At 37.7% G+C, this 20,766-nt stretch overlaps 3 protein-coding genes across 6 annotated transcripts; 1 reads left to right on the top strand and 2 right to left on the bottom strand.

The window, feature by feature from the left end:
• The first annotated feature begins 1,719 nt into the window (after positions 1-1,719).
• LOC103403550 (uncharacterized) lies at positions 1,720-14,449 on the top strand. Its single transcript, XM_008342392.4, has 24 exons — positions 1,720-2,073; positions 2,827-3,202; positions 3,960-4,114; positions 4,493-4,732; positions 5,113-5,222; positions 5,306-5,383; positions 5,505-5,611; positions 6,732-6,826; positions 6,920-7,035; positions 7,250-7,353; positions 7,432-7,509; positions 7,660-7,738; positions 7,885-8,053; positions 8,407-8,477; positions 8,938-9,018; positions 9,102-9,172; positions 9,540-9,636; positions 9,756-9,815; positions 10,371-10,425; positions 10,511-10,908; positions 10,997-12,811; positions 13,107-13,679; positions 13,808-13,866; positions 14,020-14,449. Exons 2-24 carry the CDS (start codon positions 2,841-2,843, stop codon positions 14,234-14,236), a joined length of 5,190 nt encoding a protein of 1,729 aa, XP_008340614.3. The 5' UTR covers positions 1,720-2,073; positions 2,827-2,840; the 3' UTR covers positions 14,237-14,449.
• A 99-nt stretch (positions 14,450-14,548) lies between these two features.
• Positions 14,549-17,029, bottom strand: LOC103403551 (DNA-directed RNA polymerases II, IV and V subunit 9B). The gene is made up of 4 exons (XM_008342393.4): positions 16,874-17,029; positions 16,706-16,781; positions 15,649-15,807; positions 14,549-14,836 (listed from the first exon to the last, which is right to left on the bottom strand). The coding sequence occupies exons 1-4, from the start codon at positions 16,900-16,902 to the stop codon at positions 14,756-14,758; spliced, it is 345 nt and encodes a 114-aa protein (XP_008340615.3). The 5' UTR covers positions 16,903-17,029; the 3' UTR covers positions 14,549-14,755.
• A 544-nt stretch (positions 17,030-17,573) lies between these two features.
• LOC103403552 (uncharacterized) lies at positions 17,574-19,879 on the bottom strand. 4 transcript variants are annotated; one of them, XM_017323797.3, is made up of 3 exons: positions 19,642-19,742; positions 19,498-19,552; positions 17,574-18,665 (listed from the first exon to the last, which is right to left on the bottom strand). In XM_017323797.3, the coding sequence occupies exon 3, from the start codon at positions 18,600-18,602 to the stop codon at positions 17,817-17,819; it is 786 nt and encodes a 261-aa protein (XP_017179286.3). In that variant the 5' UTR covers positions 18,603-18,665; positions 19,498-19,552; positions 19,642-19,742; the 3' UTR covers positions 17,574-17,816. The 4 variants fall into 4 exon arrangements, with proteins under 4 accessions (XP_017179286.3, XP_008340616.3, XP_008340617.3 ...); XM_008342394.4 differs by lacking the exon at positions 19,498-19,552 and having other exon boundaries at positions 19,642-19,879; XM_008342395.4 differs by lacking the exon at positions 19,498-19,552 and having other exon boundaries at positions 17,574-18,716; positions 19,642-19,756.
• Positions 19,880-20,766: the final 887 nt, after the last annotated feature.

Genomic DNA, 20,766 nt, shown 5'->3' on the forward strand with positions numbered 1-20,766 from the left:
CCAAGTAAAAGCCATCCATTAAATAACCCCCATGGTGAATTTCAAGGGAGAATAAGTATGTTGTAGCTGCATAGTCAGTAAAAGGAGAGTCAAATACCACAACTTAGTGAGCCATTATTGGTTGTGGATATGCATACCTAAACTAATATCACCACAAGGTTTATTTCTCTAAAACAATGAAGGAATGGTGATACCAAATGAATATGCATAATATGTATGAATTTGTTTCAATCACTAAGTTAGCAAAACCCCAAATCCCAAAGATTCAACCACAAACCAAAAAATTCAATTTTTTTTTTTGAAAAGAAAAACCAACGCATTCAAGTATGAAAACAATAGGACCATGCAAACACCAATTTAATTAATTAGGACCACCCAATTTGACATTAAAAAAATTAAATTAAATTAAAAAAACCCTAATTTGATAGTATTAAAATCCCTAAGGGAATCTATGCAAGCACAGAGAGAGACAACATAACTTGATTTTTTATTGAACCAAATTAAGTATTCCATAAAAATTCATCTGATGAACCAAATTAAGTACACTTACTGTAACATGGAGGCTCCCCTGGAAAGACATCTCTTCGTTTAACCAACGTTGAAAATTCGTCAAGATAGATTTGTCAGTTTGAGAATTTTTTGAGCAAAAGTTTCAAAATCGCCTTAAAGTGCAACACACCTAGATCATCAACCAATAGGAGCAAGAAAAGTCGAGGAGCGAAGCAGGTGTTGTCTCTCTTCTCTCTTGACAGAGTTCTGGTTACCTTAAAGACCAACATCAGAGTATGGGCATAGAAAATGAGGATTTTACCCTTTTACATATGTCATGTGCAAGTCACATGACCTAAGTTAACAAAAAATTGGATGGAAAAACTTGAAATCTAACGGCAATGATGAAATTGGCTGTTTGTAATGAGTTTAAGGATCTATTTTTCTGAAAAAATAATTCAGAGACCTAATTTTCACTTGAGTGATAATTGAAGGACTAAATCGGTAGTTCACCCATAAAAAAAAACTGACACAAATTGTAAACATACTCACTAACACAAATGAGTCGCGGAATGATCCACTTTTATTCGATACTATGCCAAGTTTGTACATTCAAAATGGTATTATCGATTGAGAAAAACGTCTAAATTCATTCGATTTTCTTATATAGATTTGTTATTCTACTAAAAAAACCCATTGTCCATTTCTAATAAATACTAGGCGTTGTAATAGGGCAGATGATGCCCTAAACTAAACTTTTGAATTAGATTTGAGCTGTGTCATAAAGTAACAAAAGTACGATAAAAGATCATATTATAGGACTGAAAAAAAATAATAGAAAAAAATAATAAAAAAGTACACATTGTTATATGTATAATTTACTGAACAATTATATAGGCCAGAGAGAGGGGTGCGGCATAGATAGAGAGAAAGAGAGAGATGTAATTGTGGGTGTGTTCTATTCCACCTTATTGTGCTTTTATTTATAGTAATAGGAAAGGGTAAAACTTTTCCTTTAGGATTATAATATTTAATAAGTAATCTACTCCTAATAAGAATATAAGATACATTCTTATATCTACTATGATTTACACAATCACATTCCTATTTCGATAGCACTGCAACACACACATGACGTGACAAATTGAAATGTAGGGAGTGGCCATACGACGCCGTTACAAGTCGCATGCAAAATGTTTAATAATTTGGTTTCGCTTGACAAGCATCTCTACAGTCGAGTGGGTCGCATAGAGGTCCAAAACGTTGCGTTTCGAGCCCCTTGCATCTTCCTCCTTTCTTTCGGTTTCCGTTCGTCTCTGTCGCAGAGGGACTTGAAAATCCAAGCAAGTAAAGGCCCAACGCCAAAACCACAGAGCTCCCTCCCAGAATCTAAAAGAACCCCTCTTTTGGCTCGTGAAACACTCTCTGACATTCCCAATCTTCCCCTTTTACCCTTTTCAATCCAAAGAAAATAATTGAATTGATTTTTTTTTTCCAGTTTTAAATTTCTGGTTTTTCCACTTCTGGATCCTGAATCCTGGAAGCAAACGCCACACTAGTATCCTGAAAGATGCCGTCTTGAAGGTACTCACGGAAAGATGTTTTCTTTTTGGAATTTAATTATTTTCTGCAGTTTGGTATTTTTTTTTCTTGCTGTGGGAATTTAGATAAGGGCTTTGTGTTTTCGGGTTTTGTGCAAATTGTGTTTTTCTTTGTTTGTGTGCGTGTGTTTGTATTGAATTGTATTGTAGTGCAAAGGAATTGAATTTTTAGGGTTTTATTGGTTGGCACAGAGGAGTGCATTGTGGATTGTGGAATGTAAATGGTTTTTATGAGTGTAATGGTGTTTTGGATTTTCTGGGATTGCTCATTTGGTTAAATCAATTGCATGACTCATTCAGCAGGTGGTTTTGGTTTCCTGATGAGGTAATTTGAGTTGATTGTTTCAATTAGGTTCAATTTAGGAGTTTCGAATAGGTATTCCAATTATATTAATGCTATCTGACATTTAATGCTGCTTATATGGTGTTGGTGTGAATGTTAAAATGGTTTGATGCACGGGACTCACTTTGCATTTTACCCTATGGTTTAGTTTAAGGTTTTGGTGTTTGTGACTCAACAAGTGTTTTCTTAGGTAGATGTTGTTTGTTGATGAGCTGAACTTAGTATGTTATGGACTCCCACCCTCCAATCGAGTTTTCAGCGTAGGGATGCATAGAGTCCATGTTTGTGATGTCGGCACTGTTTCTGTCAAGAGCATGTTTTTTCTACTTTTCTATGTCAAGTTACCGCTCTGTTCCTTAATCTTCACTTACCTTCATGGAATTTTACTTGTAGGTTTTACAGGAGCTATGGCTCTTCAAAAATTTCCGTCTCGCGATGCACCTTCTGTTAGGTTTAGTATGAAACCTTTGAGCTTTCTCAGTAAGGTTCATGACAAGAATCAACCTGAGGACCTAGAGACAACGCATATAAGTCATGCTAAGGAGCCTGATGCGGATATTGACCTGGGAGAAGTGTATTTTCTTATTATGCATTTTCTGTCTGCTGGACCGTGCCACAGAACTTGTGGACAGTTGTGGAATGAACTTCTTGAACATCAACTTTTACCTAGAAGATATCATGCTTGGTATTCAAGGAAGGGCATCCACAGTGGGGATGAAAATGATGATGGGAAATCATTTCCATTAAATTACAACATGCTAGTGCACAGGTATGTAATGTGCTTTTTTTCTTCTTCTTTTTCTTTTTTTTTATAAGTCGACTTATAATCGGCAGTTCTTAGGTAATCTTTTTTGGATTTCACTGCGACTTGTGATACTAAATATTGTGTGGCATTAGTTAATTACTTAAGACGGATTTAGATCATAAAATGATAATTGGACAGATATAAGTCATAAAAGAATTTTGTTTTCCTTAACAATGTAAAACATGAGTTGTTTTCTTTATGGTTTTTAGTTAATTACAGAGAATTATATATCCTTTTTTTGTTTGTTTTCTTCTTTTCTTTTTCTGAAAATAAACAGTGGGTTCTGAGTGCCAGTGTTCAAGTATGTATGCTGTTTTCTAAATACCAATCTGGGCGACTCTTATGTAATTTATAAATTCTTGAAACTTGATTAATACTTTTTCCTCTGGGTGGTTGGAGTGTGGTGCGATTGCTTTGGTTAGTCTACTTATAGCTCTGCTCATGACTTTTTGGGATCATGATAACTTATCCAGCAGCTGTACTCTTTGTTTCATTTCGTCTCAATTCAAATGGATGTTTTGTAGATCTTAGTTTTTCTGGTTATCCTCTTTCTAAAACCCATGTACAGAGCACACTTTTCCTTTGCTGCTTATTGTTCTGGTAGTTCTATTCCAAAAAATTTCATGCCAGTAGGTGTAGTCATTGAAAAAAAAAAGTATGATTGTATTATATTCGTTTTTTTCCTATAATATCCTATTGATTCCCTTTCCTCATCGTTTAGGTATCCTCACATTGAAAATGATCATTTGGTAAAGCTTTTGAAGCAATTGATTTCAAGTGCAGCCCCACCATCGAGGGGTATGAGTGGTGGAAATGCTCCAAATGCAGCTGATGTGCCTACTCTCTTGGGACTTGGTTCATTTTCACTTCTGACCTGTAGGTGACATTTATTTAAGCTTTGAATTTTTTAATTCATATCACTACCTTTAATTGTTGAACTTACGATTTTCAAGTAATTGACCAATGTTTTCGTTATTTGCAAATTTGTTTGTTATATGAGTGTGTATGTGTATGTATGTGTGTGTGTGTGTGTGTGTGTGTGTGTTACATATCTTACATTCATTTTCAAGTTTTCATACTGTTATCATGTTCAGTCATCCGTTGGGGGTTTGAAAGTGTTTCCCTCTCTTTTTGGAAGTTATTTCTGCAACATATACATTTGTTTTACCGGTTATCATTCTCATTTTCATTCACTGGTCGAAAAAGGTGTGATTCTTCATTATATCTAAAAAGGAAAACCTTCTGCTTTTCCAGATGAAAGGGATCAAGTGCACAATGAAATGAAGCGCCCTCCTGCTCATATGCGTTGGCCTCACATGAAATCTCATCAGGTTCAAGGGCTACGGTTGAGAGAAATTGGGGGAGGTTTCACCCGACATCATCGTGCACCGTCTATTCGTGCTGCATCCTATGCCATTGCAAAGCCCTCAACCATGTTTGAGAAGATGCAATTTACCAAGAGGCTAAGGGGTCATCGAAACTCTGTCTACTGTGGTATGTTTTCTCATTTGTCAGAGTTCACAGTTGTTAGGTAGACGTGAAAGTTCGTTTTACATATCTTACTACTATTAGCAACGAATTGAGTTGCTTCAGTTCGTAATGAATAATAGGGTTTTTTTTATACTTTCTCTCTCTGTCTAGTTTGTCTGCTTATACATTTTTAGTATCTAGTTTCTGCCATTGTTGATCTAGGATTCAGAGAAATTGATATATGAAAAGGAGAGGGAAATAATGGTTTTTTTTTTTTTTTTTTTAAAAAGGAGAGAATTATTGTAAGCTTTTGCCTGCTGTTTCATTTGATCAAGTTTGTAGTTCACACCTTTAAAATGTTGTATATATCTCATGGTGGTTTTATCTGGACATGAATGGTGCAGCAACATTTGATTGCTCAGGGAGGTATGTGATTACTGGTTCAGATGATCGCTTAGTGAAGATCTGGTTAATGGAAACTGCATTTTGCTTGGCCAGCTGCCGTGGACATGAAGTAAGTCGTTAATGGCCCCTCAAAGATATAGTTTTCCCTTGTCGCGCTTTATTTATAATTTTATACTCATTTTATGATTGAAGGGAGACATCACGGATCTGGCTGTGAGTTCCAACAATGCTTTGGTGGCATCCTCCTCAAATGACTGTATGATTCGAGTAGTAAGATTCATCTTTTGCCAATATATAAGGATTCTGTGTCTATTTTTGCTTTTTTACTTTTTAGTTTTGACCTTTGCTGGAAACTCAATGTTGACTTGCTTTAATTTTTCATGTTTACCAGTGGCGCTTGCCAGACGGGCTGCCAATTTCAGTATTGCGAGGACATACTGCAGCTGTTACTGCCATTACATTTAATCCCAGGCCAGGCTCTATGTACCACCTTCTATCGTAAGGCCTATTCTCTCACTCTATTTAAATATATTTCCATGTGGAGTTTCTAATTAGCTGCAGGTAATTTACTCTCCTGTTCGACCTTGCTGATCATTATGCAATTGCAATGTGATGCTGTTATTCTTTTGTTTTTCACTGATTATCTTTTTGTGATGCTGATTTCAGTGACTTCTGTGTGTGCAAACAATTTGTTATTGAAATTTTGTACTACTAAAACCATTTTTTGAATGTGAGAGATCTTTAGGGATGTGAGAGTAGAAAATGGAAATGGAGGATCTCTGAATTCGATAAGTTAGAGGATGACTTTGGGAGGGGAAATATCCAAGATTAGAATAAGATTTGAGGTAATGGTGTTTGTTAAAGAAAACCTATTTGGAGACGGAAAGCCCTTGGCTAAGGAAGGAAATAGAATTCTAGACTGGTTGACAGGGTGGTGAAGTATCAGCATAAGCTGAATGTGAATGGTAAACTAGACACCAGAGGTCGTAGCATTGCTGAGGATGGGAAGGCTATTGTGATATGAGGGATTTTAAGATGGATTTCATGGGTTTCTTTGTTCTTTGAGAATTTATGCTTTTGGTTGATGATAAGAAGGTAATGGTTTTGTAAATTGGATTGTAATAGGCAATTTATATGGGTGGTTTGGATGGTGAGGACTTGAAGAAACTCTTGGAATAAATGTAGTGTAGAGGTAGATGTTTTGAGGGGTCACATCACAAGAAGGATTCTTTGTGAGCTGCAGTTTTTACTGTATATTCCCAAAGACCATTTTCTTTTGTTTATGGATTGGATGGCTTCGAGACTAAAGAGATTCTTTTACGTTAGCTGTGTTTAGCTGTGTAATTTTTGTTTTCCTATTTAGCTGGACTGCGTGTTCAATATCATTGTAGTTTCTAGTTAAAGAATTCTGTTTTCACTCTCTCTTGCTTTCTATATTTGTATATTTATTTATATGTTTCTAAACTCAATCGATTCTTTATTTTACTGATGCTGTTAAATAATGTTAATCTTATATTTTGTTAGCTTGCAACGTGTTTTTGGTGGAAACCATTATGATTGGAATTGTTAGGCCTTTCTCCTTGTAATTAACCTTGTGCTGTTTTTTGGTCATTTGCAGTTCATCTGATGATGGAACTTGTAGGATATGGGATGCCAGGAGTTCTCAAGTGAGTCCAAAGATGTACATTCCAAGACCTTCAGATGCTGTAGTTGGTCAGTTGTTTCTCTGCTGCAGCAGCTAAGTTCAATAAACTTATTAAGTGGTGAAAGAGAACTCAGTTCGGTCATATAATTGCTTTACTGCAGGGAGAAACAGTGGTCCATCTTCAAGCACTGTTACACAGGACCATCATATCTTCTGTTGTGCATTCAATGCTAATGGAACAGTCTTTGTCACCGGTAGCTCGGACACTCTTGCAAGGGTATTTAAAACCTTCATGTTCCTTGTTATTATTTCTGCAGTCTTCGGTTTAGTCACTATCTTCACTTACTTTTGCTTCAGTATAATGCAAATTTTCTGCCTCTAATGAGTACTGAATAAACTCATGAATTGTATCTTAAATAGTTTTCAGTTCAAAAATAAATCAGGAAAATAAAACCATTTATATATTTCTACTAAGAGCTTGCTGGTTTTAGGTGTGGACTGCTTCTAAGCCAGGCTCAGATGAGCCAGACCAACCAAATCATGAGATTGATGTGTTATCTGGCCATGAGAATGATGTCAATTACGTACAATTTAGGTTAGTTTGTGCTGAAATTTTGCTGACAACATATCTATCAATCTTTGCATGCTGATTATGTTGCTTCATACACTGCAGTGGTTGTGCTGTAGTATCTAGATTTATGGCAGCTGACCCCTCAAAGGAAGAGAACGCTCCCAAATTTAAAAATTCGTGGTTTGTTTCTCCTCTTCCTTGTGATTGTAATGTTAACTTTTTCTCTGATATGTTAAATTTTTTCTCTCATCTCTGTGCCCTTATATTCTACACTTTTCCTTTCGGGTTTAGATTCACTACCAATAGTATATAATCCACTTTATTTTCCAGGTTCAATCATGACAATATAGTCACTTGTTCTCGCGATGGGAGTGCAATTATCTGGATTCCCAGATCACGAAGATCACATGTAAGTTTTAACAAAGATAACTTATAACTTCCTTTCTAGCCTGCCCATTTTCTCAACAAGCTTTTCTAATGAAACAGTTGTATCCACCAACTTTTGAATTTTTCGCTTTGTATGGAAAAAAATGTATAGCTAATTTCACATTCCAGGGAAAAGCTGGTCGTTGGACTCGGGCTTATCATTTGAAAGTTCCACCTCCACCAATGCCCCCTCAGCCTCCACGAGGAGGCCCTCGCCAGAGGATTCTTCCAACTCCTCGTGGTGTTAATATGATTACCTGGAGTCTTGACAATCGCTTTGTACTTGCTGCTATCATGGGTAATTTGTTTGTTGTTTCTCATGTATAGTTTATGTATTAGAATATTATTTCTATGCACCGTAGTAATTTTCTAATGCCTTTGCATAGAGTAAATAAACCTAGGCCTCGCAACCTTTCACGGACTAGGATTAAGTTGAAGGCCTTAAATTCTGTAAAAAGGTCGTACCCAGTGCACAAGGCTCCCGCTTTACGCAGGGTCTGGGAGAGGTGAATGTCGGCTAGCCTTACCCCCATTTATGGAGAGGCTGCTCCCAAGTCTCGAACCCGAGACCTACCGCTCATGGGCGAAGGCACTTTCATAGGCGAAGGCCTTAAATTCTGTAATTATTTCAAAATTATTCTTGTAATGCAGATTGCAGAATATGCGTGTGGAATGCTTCTGATGGTAGCTTGGTGCATTCACTGACAGGTCATACTGAATCTGTATGTGGCTCAATCTCTTCGTTATTGATTATCCTTTTTTTTTTCCCTTAATTCTCTGTTCGAGAATTTTGTTATTTGATCTTGTTATTTGATCAAGTAGTGTGCCTCCAGAAGTGGAAAAAATATATATCTTACTGAACACTTTTCTGGTAGCTTATCTTTTCAATTGGTTGCCATAGTCGTCCTTCTTTATCTATTGCTGCCTTGTCTACAATGTGTTAGTTCTGTACAGAAACTGGGGCTGTTTTGATCATCCGTATCTCATGTGCTAGTATACTTACGTATTGCTTCTGCTGTTTATTTTTTCCCATCATCTTAATGTAGTATTCTAGTCTTCTAGCTATTTCCATTTCCTTTTGTTGATTTATTGTCTGTCATATTGTGTCAAAAGTCTAGGTCTAACAACCTTTCACGAACAAGTAAACTTAAATCACTAAATATTCAATTCTGTTATTGATAGACATATGTGCTGGATGTTCATCCCTTCAACCCCAGGATAGCAATGAGTGCTGGCTATGACGGAAAAACAATTGTCTGGGATGTGAGTTTCCAGTATAATTATTCTGCTTGCAATTTCAATTTATGTTATATGGTTCTGAATGCTTTGCTGACTTGTGATTTCAGATATGGGAAGGCATACCTATTCGGATATTTGAAACTTCCCACTACAAATTGGTAGATGGAAAGTTCTCGCCGTAAGTGACTAATAAGAATTCTCTATTTTGGAAGCTTTTCTGCTAAACCTCTCGTATTGTCACTAAATGTTCTTTATTCTCTATAGATTTATGACTATGAGATCCTGAATCATTGGTATTCAAATTGGCTATATGATATCTTTTTTATATGGCACTTTTTGCCCTCATTTTCGATGATTCTATGTAGCTTTAACTCTAACTTTCCATGACTAGTTGTTTTTTGCTTCTCTTTTGCCTGGAAGATCTATCAGTTGGTATCCCCGCACCCCATTTTTCTCTTTTCTTTCTGGCTACTATTTGGTGAAATATACTTTGCTTTCCTAACTGCTTTCCTGTACTTACAAAGGATTCTTTCTTTGTAATATAGGGATGGAACATCAATTGTCCTCTCTGATGATGTTGGCCAATTGTACATATTGGACAGTGGCCAAGGGGAGTCCCAGAATGATGCAAAATATGATCAGGTATGCTTTTTCCCTTCAAATTTTCTAGCAAAATACGACTGTATGCCTTTAGTTCAGTTGGATTTTGTTTTCATGCTTTGTTTTTCAAGTTGTACTTAATTGTGCATGCACTTTGACAGTTTTTTCTTGGTGATTATCGCCCACTCGTTCATGATAGCTTTGGAAATGTTCTTGACCAGGTTAGTTGGCCATTTGCACTATTGTTTGTAATTGGTTTTCATTTTCTGGTTAGCTCAACTAGTGAATAAATTACGTAAGTGATAATTCAATGGTAGGGACTATTGAATAAAATATACATTACCAGTAAATAGAAAATAAATAAACCAAGGTGAACTGTCATGTTTGTTCTTTTGATGTGTGGTTGATGTACAAACAAAGACCCCTCATTTTGGCCATGCAATTTCCGTGCATGACAAAGTTCACTGTGTGTGGTCTCAGTGGTGGTTATGATGGATGGGTAACCGTATGCAGGAGACTGGCTAAGAGAGGTTAGTTTAGCTGTTTGGGATAGTGGGACCAGTTTCAATATTCCTTTTAGAGAGTTGAAAGTTTTTGGTGTGTGCCAAAACTCAGTGCCACCTTAAAATTATAGTATAGATGTATACATGATTGACGAAACATAATTTAATTCTAAGTATATTTGCAATGCTCCTACGTTAGATGTATAGTAGTATTATTTGTATTACATGATGTGGCCACTTCTTAGCTTGAAATATCCACAACGTTTGATTCAGGAAACTCAGCTTCCAGCATACCGGCGGAATATGCAAGATCTACTTTGCGATTCAGGTTTCTCTCTACTCCTTGTTTTGTAGGAATTATTCTCTTCTGGAAGTTTATTTTCTCAAGCACTGTTTTATGGTGGCAACGCTAGGCATGATACCGTATGAAGAACCCTACCAGAGTGCATACCAGAAGAGGCGGTTAGGAACTCTGGGTGCCGAGTGGCGTCCTTCCTCTTTAAAACTTGCTGTTGGGCCTGACTTCAGTCTAGATCCAGATTACCAAATTTTGCCTTTGGCAGACTTGGATATGTTGGCTGAACCTCTTCCAGAATTTTTAGATGCCATGGATTGGGAACCAGAAACTGAAATACGTAGTGATGATACGGATTCAGAGTACCATATTGCTGAAGATTATTCCACTGGAGGGGAGCAAGGAAGTTTAAGTTCAAATCCCTCTATTGATCCAGAGTGCAGTGAAGAAAGTGAGGATGAGGATGCTGAAATGGATGGACTTCGAAGATCAAAAAGGAAAAAACAAAGGGCTGACGTAAGTTCTCTTTCAATAACAATTTATATTTCAGAATTTGGTTAGGATCTGGCTGAATGTCTCTCCTTTCTGTTATCTCTTTCCTCAGATTGAAGTCATGACTTCTTCCGGGAGGTGTGTCAAAAGAAGGAATTTGGATGAGTGTGCTGGCAATTCATTCAGAAGTAACAGAACAAGGAAATCAAGACATGGACGAAAAGCTTCAAGAAAGAAATGTTCCTCATCATTGAGACCTCAAAGAGCTGCTGCACGCAATGCTCTTAATCTATTTTCTAAGATTACTGGAAGATCTGCAGATGGAGAAGATGAAGATGGATTGGAAGATGATATGTCAGGAAGTGAATCCCCACTTCAGGATTCAAACATTGAGAGTGATGAATCTGATAAACAAAATCAGCAAGGCAAGCGTTTGAAAGGAAAAGAGGTTTTTCTGGATGAGTCTGAGGACATGGCTAAACCTATTGAACGCCCTGAGTTTCTAGTAAATACTGGGAGCAGTAGGAGGTTGGTGCTTAAATTGCCAAGACGGGAGTCAAATAAGCTCGTGTCTAGAGAAAGCACTGTACATAATTGTCGTAATCAGGATTTGGTTGATCAATCATATAGAGTGCCTCAAGAAGCAAATGAAAATGATATAAGTCCTCAGGATCCAATTTCTGTTCCGGGGGATAAAAAATGCAGCACATTTGAAACAGCAGTGAGTGGGCAATCACACAAAGTAGAAAATCATTTAGACTTCAAAGGGAGAATTAGTTGGGGAGGGTCCAGAGCACGAACAGCGAAGCGCCAGAGATCAGGAGAATTCATGTCATTGGATGCACTTGCCAGAGCCAGTGCAGTTGTTGGGCACAATGAAAAAGACTACACAAAACCTGAAAATATTTCTCCTCGTTCAGAAAGCCAACGGTACAGGGATAGGATGGACACAGCTGTAGTGAATGAGGAAACCACTGGTGCTAGTATCTCCGAAGGCTTTATTGGTGAAGCCAATGTTAAAGAGCATTCAAATTTTAGTGAATGCAAGGATCATGATCAATCGCCTAAATCTGTTTACATGGCTCCTTGGGATGCAAGTACTTCATCCTGCCTTGATAAGGATGGGACTGGTTTCTCTTTCGAACAAAATGAGAAGCTCATACCTGTCTCAACGAAATTAAGGTTGAGGAGGATTTCAAGGGATCCTAGTCCATGCAAAGAGGAAATTAACTCTGTGGTAGAGATGGAAAATGGTTGGACGATGGAACAGGGTCCAGTTGTGCCAGAGGTTAATGGAACCCATAAATTTATTCCGGATCATAGATATGATGGTTCACGAGAACCAGACAATCAATCTGATAAGAATGTTATTGGTGGCACACATGAATCTGCCGAATCCAGTTTACAAAACAACAAAATGTTCAGTGCTGTTTATAGAAGGGTGAAACCACATAGGGGTAGAAGTAATTCAGAAGGTGATAGTGGTGTTAAGGGAGAAGGTTGTTCGTATACTTCAAATACAAGCAACCACAATATCATTGCTGGAGACATTCAGGATGACACAACTGATGGAGGCCGCAGGACACGGTCCATGGGGTTGAAGGCGTCTGCATGTGATCCAAGTAGTCCAGATCATGATCCTAAGTTAGCGGAAGGACATGAGCCAGGTTATACATTTAGAATTAACCGGAAAAGTTCATTGGACAAGTTTCAACTTGGGAATGAAGAATGGGGATCAAGTTCAAGGACAACAGTTGGGTTGAGGTCTAGTAGAAACAGAAGAAGCAGTTATCTTGACATGAGCCCAATGGATAAAAGGAAGCCGCATCAGTCAGCAAAGAAATTATCATGGTTAATGTTGTCAACACATGAGGAGAGCTCTAGATATATTCCCCAGATAGGGGACGAAGTTGTTTATCTGAGACAGGTTTCTCTATATCTTTCTGCTGGCTTTTTTTTCCTTTTTATTTCTTCCTTTGCGCAGAGGAGGGTGGAGCTTGTACCTTAGCGCCACAATACGGCATCCCTAAGTGACCCATTGGTCGCACAAGTTGCTTAAACAGCTTTTCTTGAATAGGGATAGAGCTGCATCTGTTTGCCCTCCCCCCGCCCTGCAATGTCCCAAGCTTGTGCACTGGGCACCCTTGTTTTGGTTTTGTTGTATGAATGTCGATAATATCGCTTACTTTGGTAACCTCCTTTTCTCTTTCCTTTCTTACCAGGGGCATCAAGAGTATTTTGATCTAGGTGGATTGAGAGAAAACCCACCATGGAGGTTTATAAAGGGGAGAATAAGAGCTGTAGAATTTTGCAATGTTCAAGACCTAGAGTATTCTTCACTTGCAGGGTCTGGGGATAGCTGCTGTAAATTGACGCTTCAATTTGTAGATCCTTCTTCTGATGTGTATGGTAAATCTTTTAAAGTGACCCTGCCGGAAGTTACTGGTTTCCCAGACTTCATTGTTGAAAGAACACGCTATGACTCTTCCATAGAGAGAAATTGGTCATGTAGGGATCATTGCAAAGTCTGGTGGAAAAATGAGGGTGAGGATGACGGTAAGTGGTGGCATGGCAGGGTTACGTCTAAACGGTCTAAATCGCCCGAGTTCCCAGACAGTCCTTGGGAGATGTACACTGTTCAGTACAAGAGTGATCCTAGTGATACACAGCTGCATAGTCCTTGGGAGCTTTTTGACGAAAATACTCTATGGGAGCCTCCTCGCATTGATGATAAAAGCAAAAAGAAGCTGAATGCGGCCTTTTCCAAACTAGAGCGATCAGCCGGAAGTCGCCAGGTATAAGGAGAAAAAACCTTTTACTTTTAAATTTTAATAACTCGAAAAAAGAATTTGGCCAATGGCCTCATTTAGTAAACTCTGAAGATTTACAAGGATTTTTATCAACATTGTTGTGTACAATTCAGGATCCTTTTGGGGTTGACAAACTGATGCAACTTCAACAGAAGCCAAAGTTTACAAACTGGTATGTCTGTCATCCTTACAGCGTGACTCGTACGTACCGTTGGATTTCCATGTCGTGCACGCTCTGTCCGTCAAACTGATGGTGATGGAACTTCTTTTTTTCAAATGCTGTCTGGGTATTGACTTGTAGTCTTGTTTTATGGAATTCTCTCAGGTGCGTGGTTCCGATATCTCTTGATGTGATCCAGTCTAGGTTAGAGAACGACTACTATCGAAGCCTGGAAGCGCTGAGGCATGACTTTAAGGTTTTGCTGTTAAATGCTGAAACCTATCTCGAGAGCAATGCGGTCAAACGCGCATCAGATAAAGAGCTTTTAGGGAAATTGAAATGCCTATCAGACTGGTTCACAGAGACAATATTATCCTTGTAGGTTGTAGCTCCCATGGTTTTGTAAAGAATTTGAGTCATTAATCTTGATTTTAGGTTTTACCCCCTTCTATTCTTTCTTCCTTAGTTCAATTTTGGGTATTCTGTAGTTAGAGAAATGGTAGTGTAATTTTTTTTTTTTTACCAGGGAATTCATTCTTGTACAGACATTCGGTTTATTTTTGCAATGGGAAAAAAGAGTCAGCCTTGCAAGTCTCGTTTTTTCTCTTGTGATTTTCGCACTCCATTTTTTTCTTCACTCTTGTTTTCGCCTCCTGTTACCCTTTGTGATTCGAAATTGCAAGGAAGCAAAGTATTGTGGCAAAAACAAAAGTAATATTTGAATCGACACCAAATTGGATGTCAAAGGATAGTCTGAACAAATGCAGAAGTGCTTTCAACACAAAGTCTTTAGAACTAATCTCCATCCCAGTTACATTTTTGGAAAACGATACATTCGTTTTGAACAACATGTGTTTCCGGTAGAAGGAGAAGTGAGAACATTAAGTGGGGGTCTTGAATCTTAGTCTCGCCACCTGTGGCCGCAGTTGGGGTTGCAGCAAACAAAGAACAATGTCATACCCTCCTCTCCTCTAGCAGTTGCCTGCACATGGACAATCAACTTACAGAATTAGCAGCAGTTATAAATCTCCATTATATAGAGTAAACAAACAGCCATGAGGTGCAAGTTTATGGCACGTGACGTCAGCTGACATTTCAAAATGAGATCACTGCATGTATGGTCTAAGCGGATATATATGTTGAATCCCACATCGACCATACAAAAAGAAAAGTAATAGTTTAAATATCCTAACCCCACTCTAACTAATACCGAGGCATTTTGTGATAAAACTCCATACCTGACGGATTGTACAGATGGTAATTACCAAGTTGAGGACAATATCGGTGTTGTTGGAAGTGGGCCGTATGGCCCGTCTCTTTGATAATTCTACAATATAACCCCCCCCCCCCCCCCCCCCCCCCCCGGAGACGGAAAGAATCCGACTTCCCAGTGATACAAGGGTGGAAATTTGGTCAAAACAAGAACTCGTGCTGAATACAAGTTAAGCTTCTTGTCCAAGAACCCACACTCATGGTCGCTCATTTAATAGAGACTTGTTAAATAGTCAACTGAAATCTGAATCCAAAGGCGGGAAGCAATAATCCATGGAGTTCTAAAACTTTACGAACTCCTGAAAAAATCTTTTAACATTGATGCATTTCTAGAGTTAGCTAAACCATAGTAATAGCAAATAACGTCATGAACCCAATTGTCTAATGATAAAGAGAGAGTTGGAATTTCATCAAACAAGGGACGACTTGGAATATTTAGCCTTGCGCTCTTGAACACCAAAAATTAAATGAAAACTAGCAATAAAATTCACCACAACAGACAGAGGATAGGGCATATATAACCTGAAAGAATACAGCTTCTCCATGTTTGCACTTTGCACAACGCACGGCTTTAGTTCGAGGAAGAGTAGGATCTGCCGCTACATCCTGCAATATCTGAGTGTGCTCGCCAACGGGGTGGTGTATCTCATTTCTATAGACACAGTTGTTCTCAGCAACCTCCTGCAATCAAAGAAAAAACATAAAATCTAATAAATTCATAAAACATTCTCTAATGTATGGTTCCTTTTCTTGTCAGCCCTATGAATTAACTGGTCACCTTAATTTATATGTTAAAAGAACAACTAAATAAAAACGAACAGAGAAGAGTGCAAATTATCGGAATTTTGTTTTCGGGTTCTAGCAGAAGAAATTATTAGCAAAATGGAAAGACATTGGGAACCCTAACTCAATTCCAAAATGTGGGTTTCAGAACAATCTACATTTGTAAAAAGGAAGAGGACTAATACAACTTACTCAAAAGAAACCAAGAAAAAAGTTCCATCCTTGTAAGACGCTTGAGTAGAGGCCAGATTAACCTCAGGTTATGGGAATTAATTATCCTAGTCCTAATTACCCAAATGGATTACGAAGCATTAGGGAAAACTGAAGAAAGTCGAGGTTCCACCATAAAATGAAGGGAACTTTAACGAAAAGCTTCTGGTACTGTTCACTTTAACGAAAAACCACATTTTTACACTAAAAAGTCAATCCTGGTACTATTCACTTTACCCTTTATTTTATCATTATCTTTAAAACTCAAAGTTTTCAAGCTTTTTTCATTAGTTTTCCTTAAAAAGAATTGACAATATAGAAAGTAGTCCAGTTACTTATATTATAAGTACATGCAAGAAATGTTTTTTTTCTTGACATGGGATTAATACTATCGACACGCACCTCACTTGTGGAGAAATGAGAAGTTCCAACGTAAAACTAATTGGCAATACGAGGAGTAGCCCAATTAAGCACATGCAAGGTCCATCTTTCCCGTTGGATTAATACTCCCAACACAAACCACAGCACTAAAATTGAACAAATCATGCAAAAAACTTGCAAAAGAAAAATGAGAGAAAGTGCTGACCTGGTGATCGCAGTTGCGGCAGGCGTAGAGGAGAATCTTATGCTCCTTGTCCTCCTTCGGGTACAGAATGTTGTTACTGAAAACTAACAAAGTTTAAAAGGAAACTTCACCAAAAAAAATGATAAACTGAAATTAAAAATTAAATACAGTCTGGTGGGATTTACAGACCATTCGCGGCAAAATTTCATGGTACTCATCGTGGACAAGCACTGAGTTTTAGGGCTTGGGAGCTCTCTCTCTCTCTCTCTCTCTCTGTGAGTGTTCTGATTTTTTCCTTTTGGCGAATGGCGGGTTTTCTGCTCTTCTTCTTCTTCTTCTGGTGGTTTCTTTCTTTACAAGTTTAGATGTTTCTGGCGGCACTATAAAATTAAAAATAGTCTGCTTCAGTCTTAAGCGTAATTCTATTTAAGGGTATTTTAGGTAAACTACAGACGTGGAGGTATAAACAGTAAAGCGCCAAAGGACTTTTTACCTTTTTTTTTTATAATTTTTTTAACATATAGAAACGATATATTTACACTTCGAGAGTGAGAATTAAATTCATTTCAAATTCGTTATTTACGATATTCAAACTTAATCTCAAACACAAGTAATGTTAGGCCAATTAACTAGAACCCTTCCAATATAATATTAGAGTAATTTGGTTTGTCAAATTATTTTGAAGAGCTAACAATAGTGAATAGCTAAGAATGCGCTCGATGAGAAGCCATCACGATTTCTGAAAGAATTATCGACTGTTACGAAACACTCATTTGGGCATATGCCGATAGCCAGTGGTACAATCAACTCGCTCTCACAAAGAAACAACATTTCAAACAAAAACGCAGGCTTCCATCGTCAAACCAACTTAGTTTTTGAAGAACAATAATGGATACCAAAGAAAGTCTTGATCTATAGAAACAGCCACGGCAAGTACGGTACAAGTTCAAAAACTGCAAGAGCGAGAAGAAAGATATCGCAAGGAAACACCTACAAAGATTATTTTGGTCTAAATTCGCAACACGGAAAATCCTTTAGGACGCCTCAAAATCACAACTGAACTAAATCGAAACACGACACATGTTGAACCAAATACACAACTACTCTTCACTATGCTGCTCGATCACCTCATTTAATGCTTTCTGCTGTGCCTCTTGCTCTTCTTCCGGCTCCTCCTATCATCAGAATCAGATTCGGAAACTGACTCAGAATCAGAAGATTCAGATGATGAGCTGTACCTTCTTCTACGCCTTGCCATCTTTTGCTTCTTTTTCTTCCTTTGGCGCCTCCTGTCCTCCTCTGAGTCAGAAGATGAACTGTAATCTGAACTACTCTCCTCCGAAGAAGAGTCAGATCCAGTAACTGATGATGCCCCACTATCAGTCTCAAAAACTGAAGCCTCACTATCGCTGCCAGAATCAGAAGCTGACCGATGCTTCCTCTTGCTTATTTTTGGCTGCTTTTCACTCTTCTCTTCCTTGATTTCTGGACCGTCCAAATCATACGATATTTCAACCTTCATCTTCAGTTTAGGATTTTTGAGTTGCTGGGTCCTAGACGGTCGCGAGATGTAAACACGTTCATTCTTGCATTCATATGTCCAATGCCCAGGTTGGTAACACTTCTGGCATTGTGAAGCTGCACCACCAACAGTAGATACATTTGACTTGAGGTCTTTCCGTTCACCCAATCTCACAGCCTTTTCAGTACTCATCAAATACATCTGTCTCTTGGCTTCCCTTTTCTCCTGCCATCTGCTGGGTCCTTCTTCCTTCTGCCCATAAGCATTAACATTCCGAGCAGCTGCAGCAGCCGCCCTTTCAGCCTGAGCTCGACTAAGACCTTTTGCAGCACTCAAGGCTGCAGCCTTGATCCTCTCCGCTGCAGCTTGAGCTTTCTCTTCTTTCTTACTCGACATGTTCTAATTCACAATGTTCAAATCCGAAGACAAGCAATTGCCTACTCGACAAATGCCAACTGCCTGAAGTTCCAAAAAAACTATCAACACCACAATCTCCAAAGCACTCACACTCTGCATTTAAATGATAATTAGGGCATTCACATTCATTGAATATTGCCATGCCCTGGTCAACAAAGTAAGAAATCCCGAAATAAAAACAAGTATTTTGCTGTTCAGTAAATATAAAAGGCCAGAAAAAAAAACATTTAAATCAACTAGTTTTAAAACACATGGTATACACAGAATGCAGCATTAAAACCGACAAAACTAACCAACTTTGTATGGCTGGTAGAACTTTCAAGCTGCCAAAATCAGTCAACACAAATCATAATAAACATTTCATTCACACACAAAATCTACTCCAAAATAGAACTAAGCTTATCGGATGGTAATTTGTCCACGATAAAAGCGACAAGAGTTACACAAGATCTCCCTGTAAAAAGTAGGGCTGATAAATCTACAAGAATCCTCGGACTACATATGTAACGGAAACGAATCCATATTCGAACATTAAATATTTATGCTTTGATATACCTTAGTATAAACAAAACCTAGTACATTAAAAACTTTTCTTACGTCGATTTCTGAACTTAATAATTCATTCAATCGGCATCGTCAGTTTTAATTCAAAATGTAACCTACAATTAAGCATTTTCTTCAACAAGACTATCAATTCAACCTAATTCTGAGTTGAGGAAACTGCAATCTATACACTTTTCCCCCTCAACCTACTATGGTCGATAATTCCAAACAACATCGAATTACAGCAATACTTGAAAAACAAGACCCGAAATTTCCCCCAAATCCCACAATCGAGAACCCAAAACAATTAAAAAGAGCATGCTTTCCCTACCGATCTGCTCACAAAATGTTGCCGAGCCGGAGATTTGGCCACTTCAAGGAAGGACCTTTACAGCAATAAATTTGCACCAGAACCCTAATCACTAGTAAAACAATAAAATAAAGAAAAATCCAAGAAAATAGAGAGAGAGGTTACCTTCTTCTGTTCGGGTATCGGCGAGGGAACTTGAATTAGGGCAAGAAACGCAACGCTGTCGATTTGGTCTCGAGGGTTAAGGGTGGTGCTTTGCACCTTTTTAATTAAGATTTACAAAAAAGGGGTCTTTTTTTTTATATCGACACGAAAAAAGTTGATTTTTTTTTTTTTTTTTTTTGGAATTCACGCAAAAATTGTTTTTGACACGGCTTAATTAGACATTTGATGGGGTAGCCTTGTATTACCGTTTCTAATCGAAGAAACTAAATATAGTCTTGTTCAGAATTTTAGTCTGATAAAAAATTTCTTGTAAACTATAATTCTGAACAAAAGTTATGTTTAGTTCATTCGGTTGAAGATGACCTAACAATATAAACGGTAATATAAGTTCTCATATTCCTTTTAGAGTAGAGAAATTATTGCTTTTCAATAAAAAAAAATGTTTGTTTATGACGGTAATCTTATCACAAAGTTACCATGTTACTAATTAAGATGTTATAAAATGAATAAACGAATTATACTTGGGAGTATACTAGTATTAAAATTACTTACATGTTATGAGTGGATTGTTAACACTAAACTCTATTATTATAATCACATATTAATTAGTTTATCTATTGTATTGGACTGCATGGTCTACAATTGGTCATCAACCACTTGATCTAAGTACCTAAGACCCAAAATTGTTATTTGGTGTTGGGATCAACTAAATTGAAGATTAACTCAAACAAGTAAGGAATTTTCTTCACAATCAATTAAAGATGCTTTCATCATCATTCCAATATATTATATCCTAATTAAATATCTTAGGGAAATTCTTTCCTTATTCATCCTACTACGGATGACACAACCTGACCAATAGAAAGCTGCCTGTGTAAGCAAAATCTTTACACCTAGGCCGGCCACCTCCTTAAAAATACTCTATCTACAACATTTACTGGTAAACATTGGCTACACACTTAAGATCTAATTAATGCTCACTCTTTTCAGAGTTACTGAATTAGGCATCGGAGATTCATTGGCCAACCTCCCACCTCATAGGCTCGTGAGGCTTTGATTTTGATCAAAGGTGTTTATTATTTTGTAAGTACAAATTTGTCAAAATTGAAGAGGGCATATTTTTAT

Source organism: Malus domestica, chromosome 16, assembly GCF_042453785.1.
Source record: "Malus domestica chromosome 16, GDT2T_hap1".
NCBI lineage: Eukaryota > Viridiplantae > Streptophyta > Magnoliopsida > Rosales > Rosaceae > Malus > Malus domestica.

Bases quoted from the DNA above. Each gene is read 5' to 3' on its own strand.
- LOC103403551 (XM_008342393.4), bottom strand. From the start codon at position 16,902: ATGAGTACCATGAAATTTTGCCGCGAATG. The intron at 16,782-16,873 runs GTCTGTAAATCC...GTTAGTTTTCAG, and splicing joins ATGAAATTTTGCCGCGAATG to TAACAACATTCTGTACCCGA. The intron at 15,808-16,705 runs GTCAGCACTTTC...CTTTGATTGCAG, and splicing joins GCCGCAACTGCGATCACCAG to GAGGTTGCTGAGAACAACTG.
- LOC103403552 (XM_008342394.4), bottom strand. From the start codon at position 18,602: ATGTCGAGTAAGAAAGAAGAGAAAGCTCAAGCTGCAGCGGAGAGGATC.
- LOC103403550 (XM_008342392.4), top strand. From the start codon at position 2,841: ATGGCTCTTCAAAAATTTCCGTCTCGCGATGCACCTTCTGTTAGGTTT. The intron at 5,384-5,504 runs GTAAGATTCATC...CATGTTTACCAG, and splicing joins ATGACTGTATGATTCGAGTA to TGGCGCTTGCCAGACGGGCT. The intron at 9,816-10,370 runs GTTAGTTGGCCA...CGTTTGATTCAG, and splicing joins TTGGAAATGTTCTTGACCAG to GAAACTCAGCTTCCAGCATA.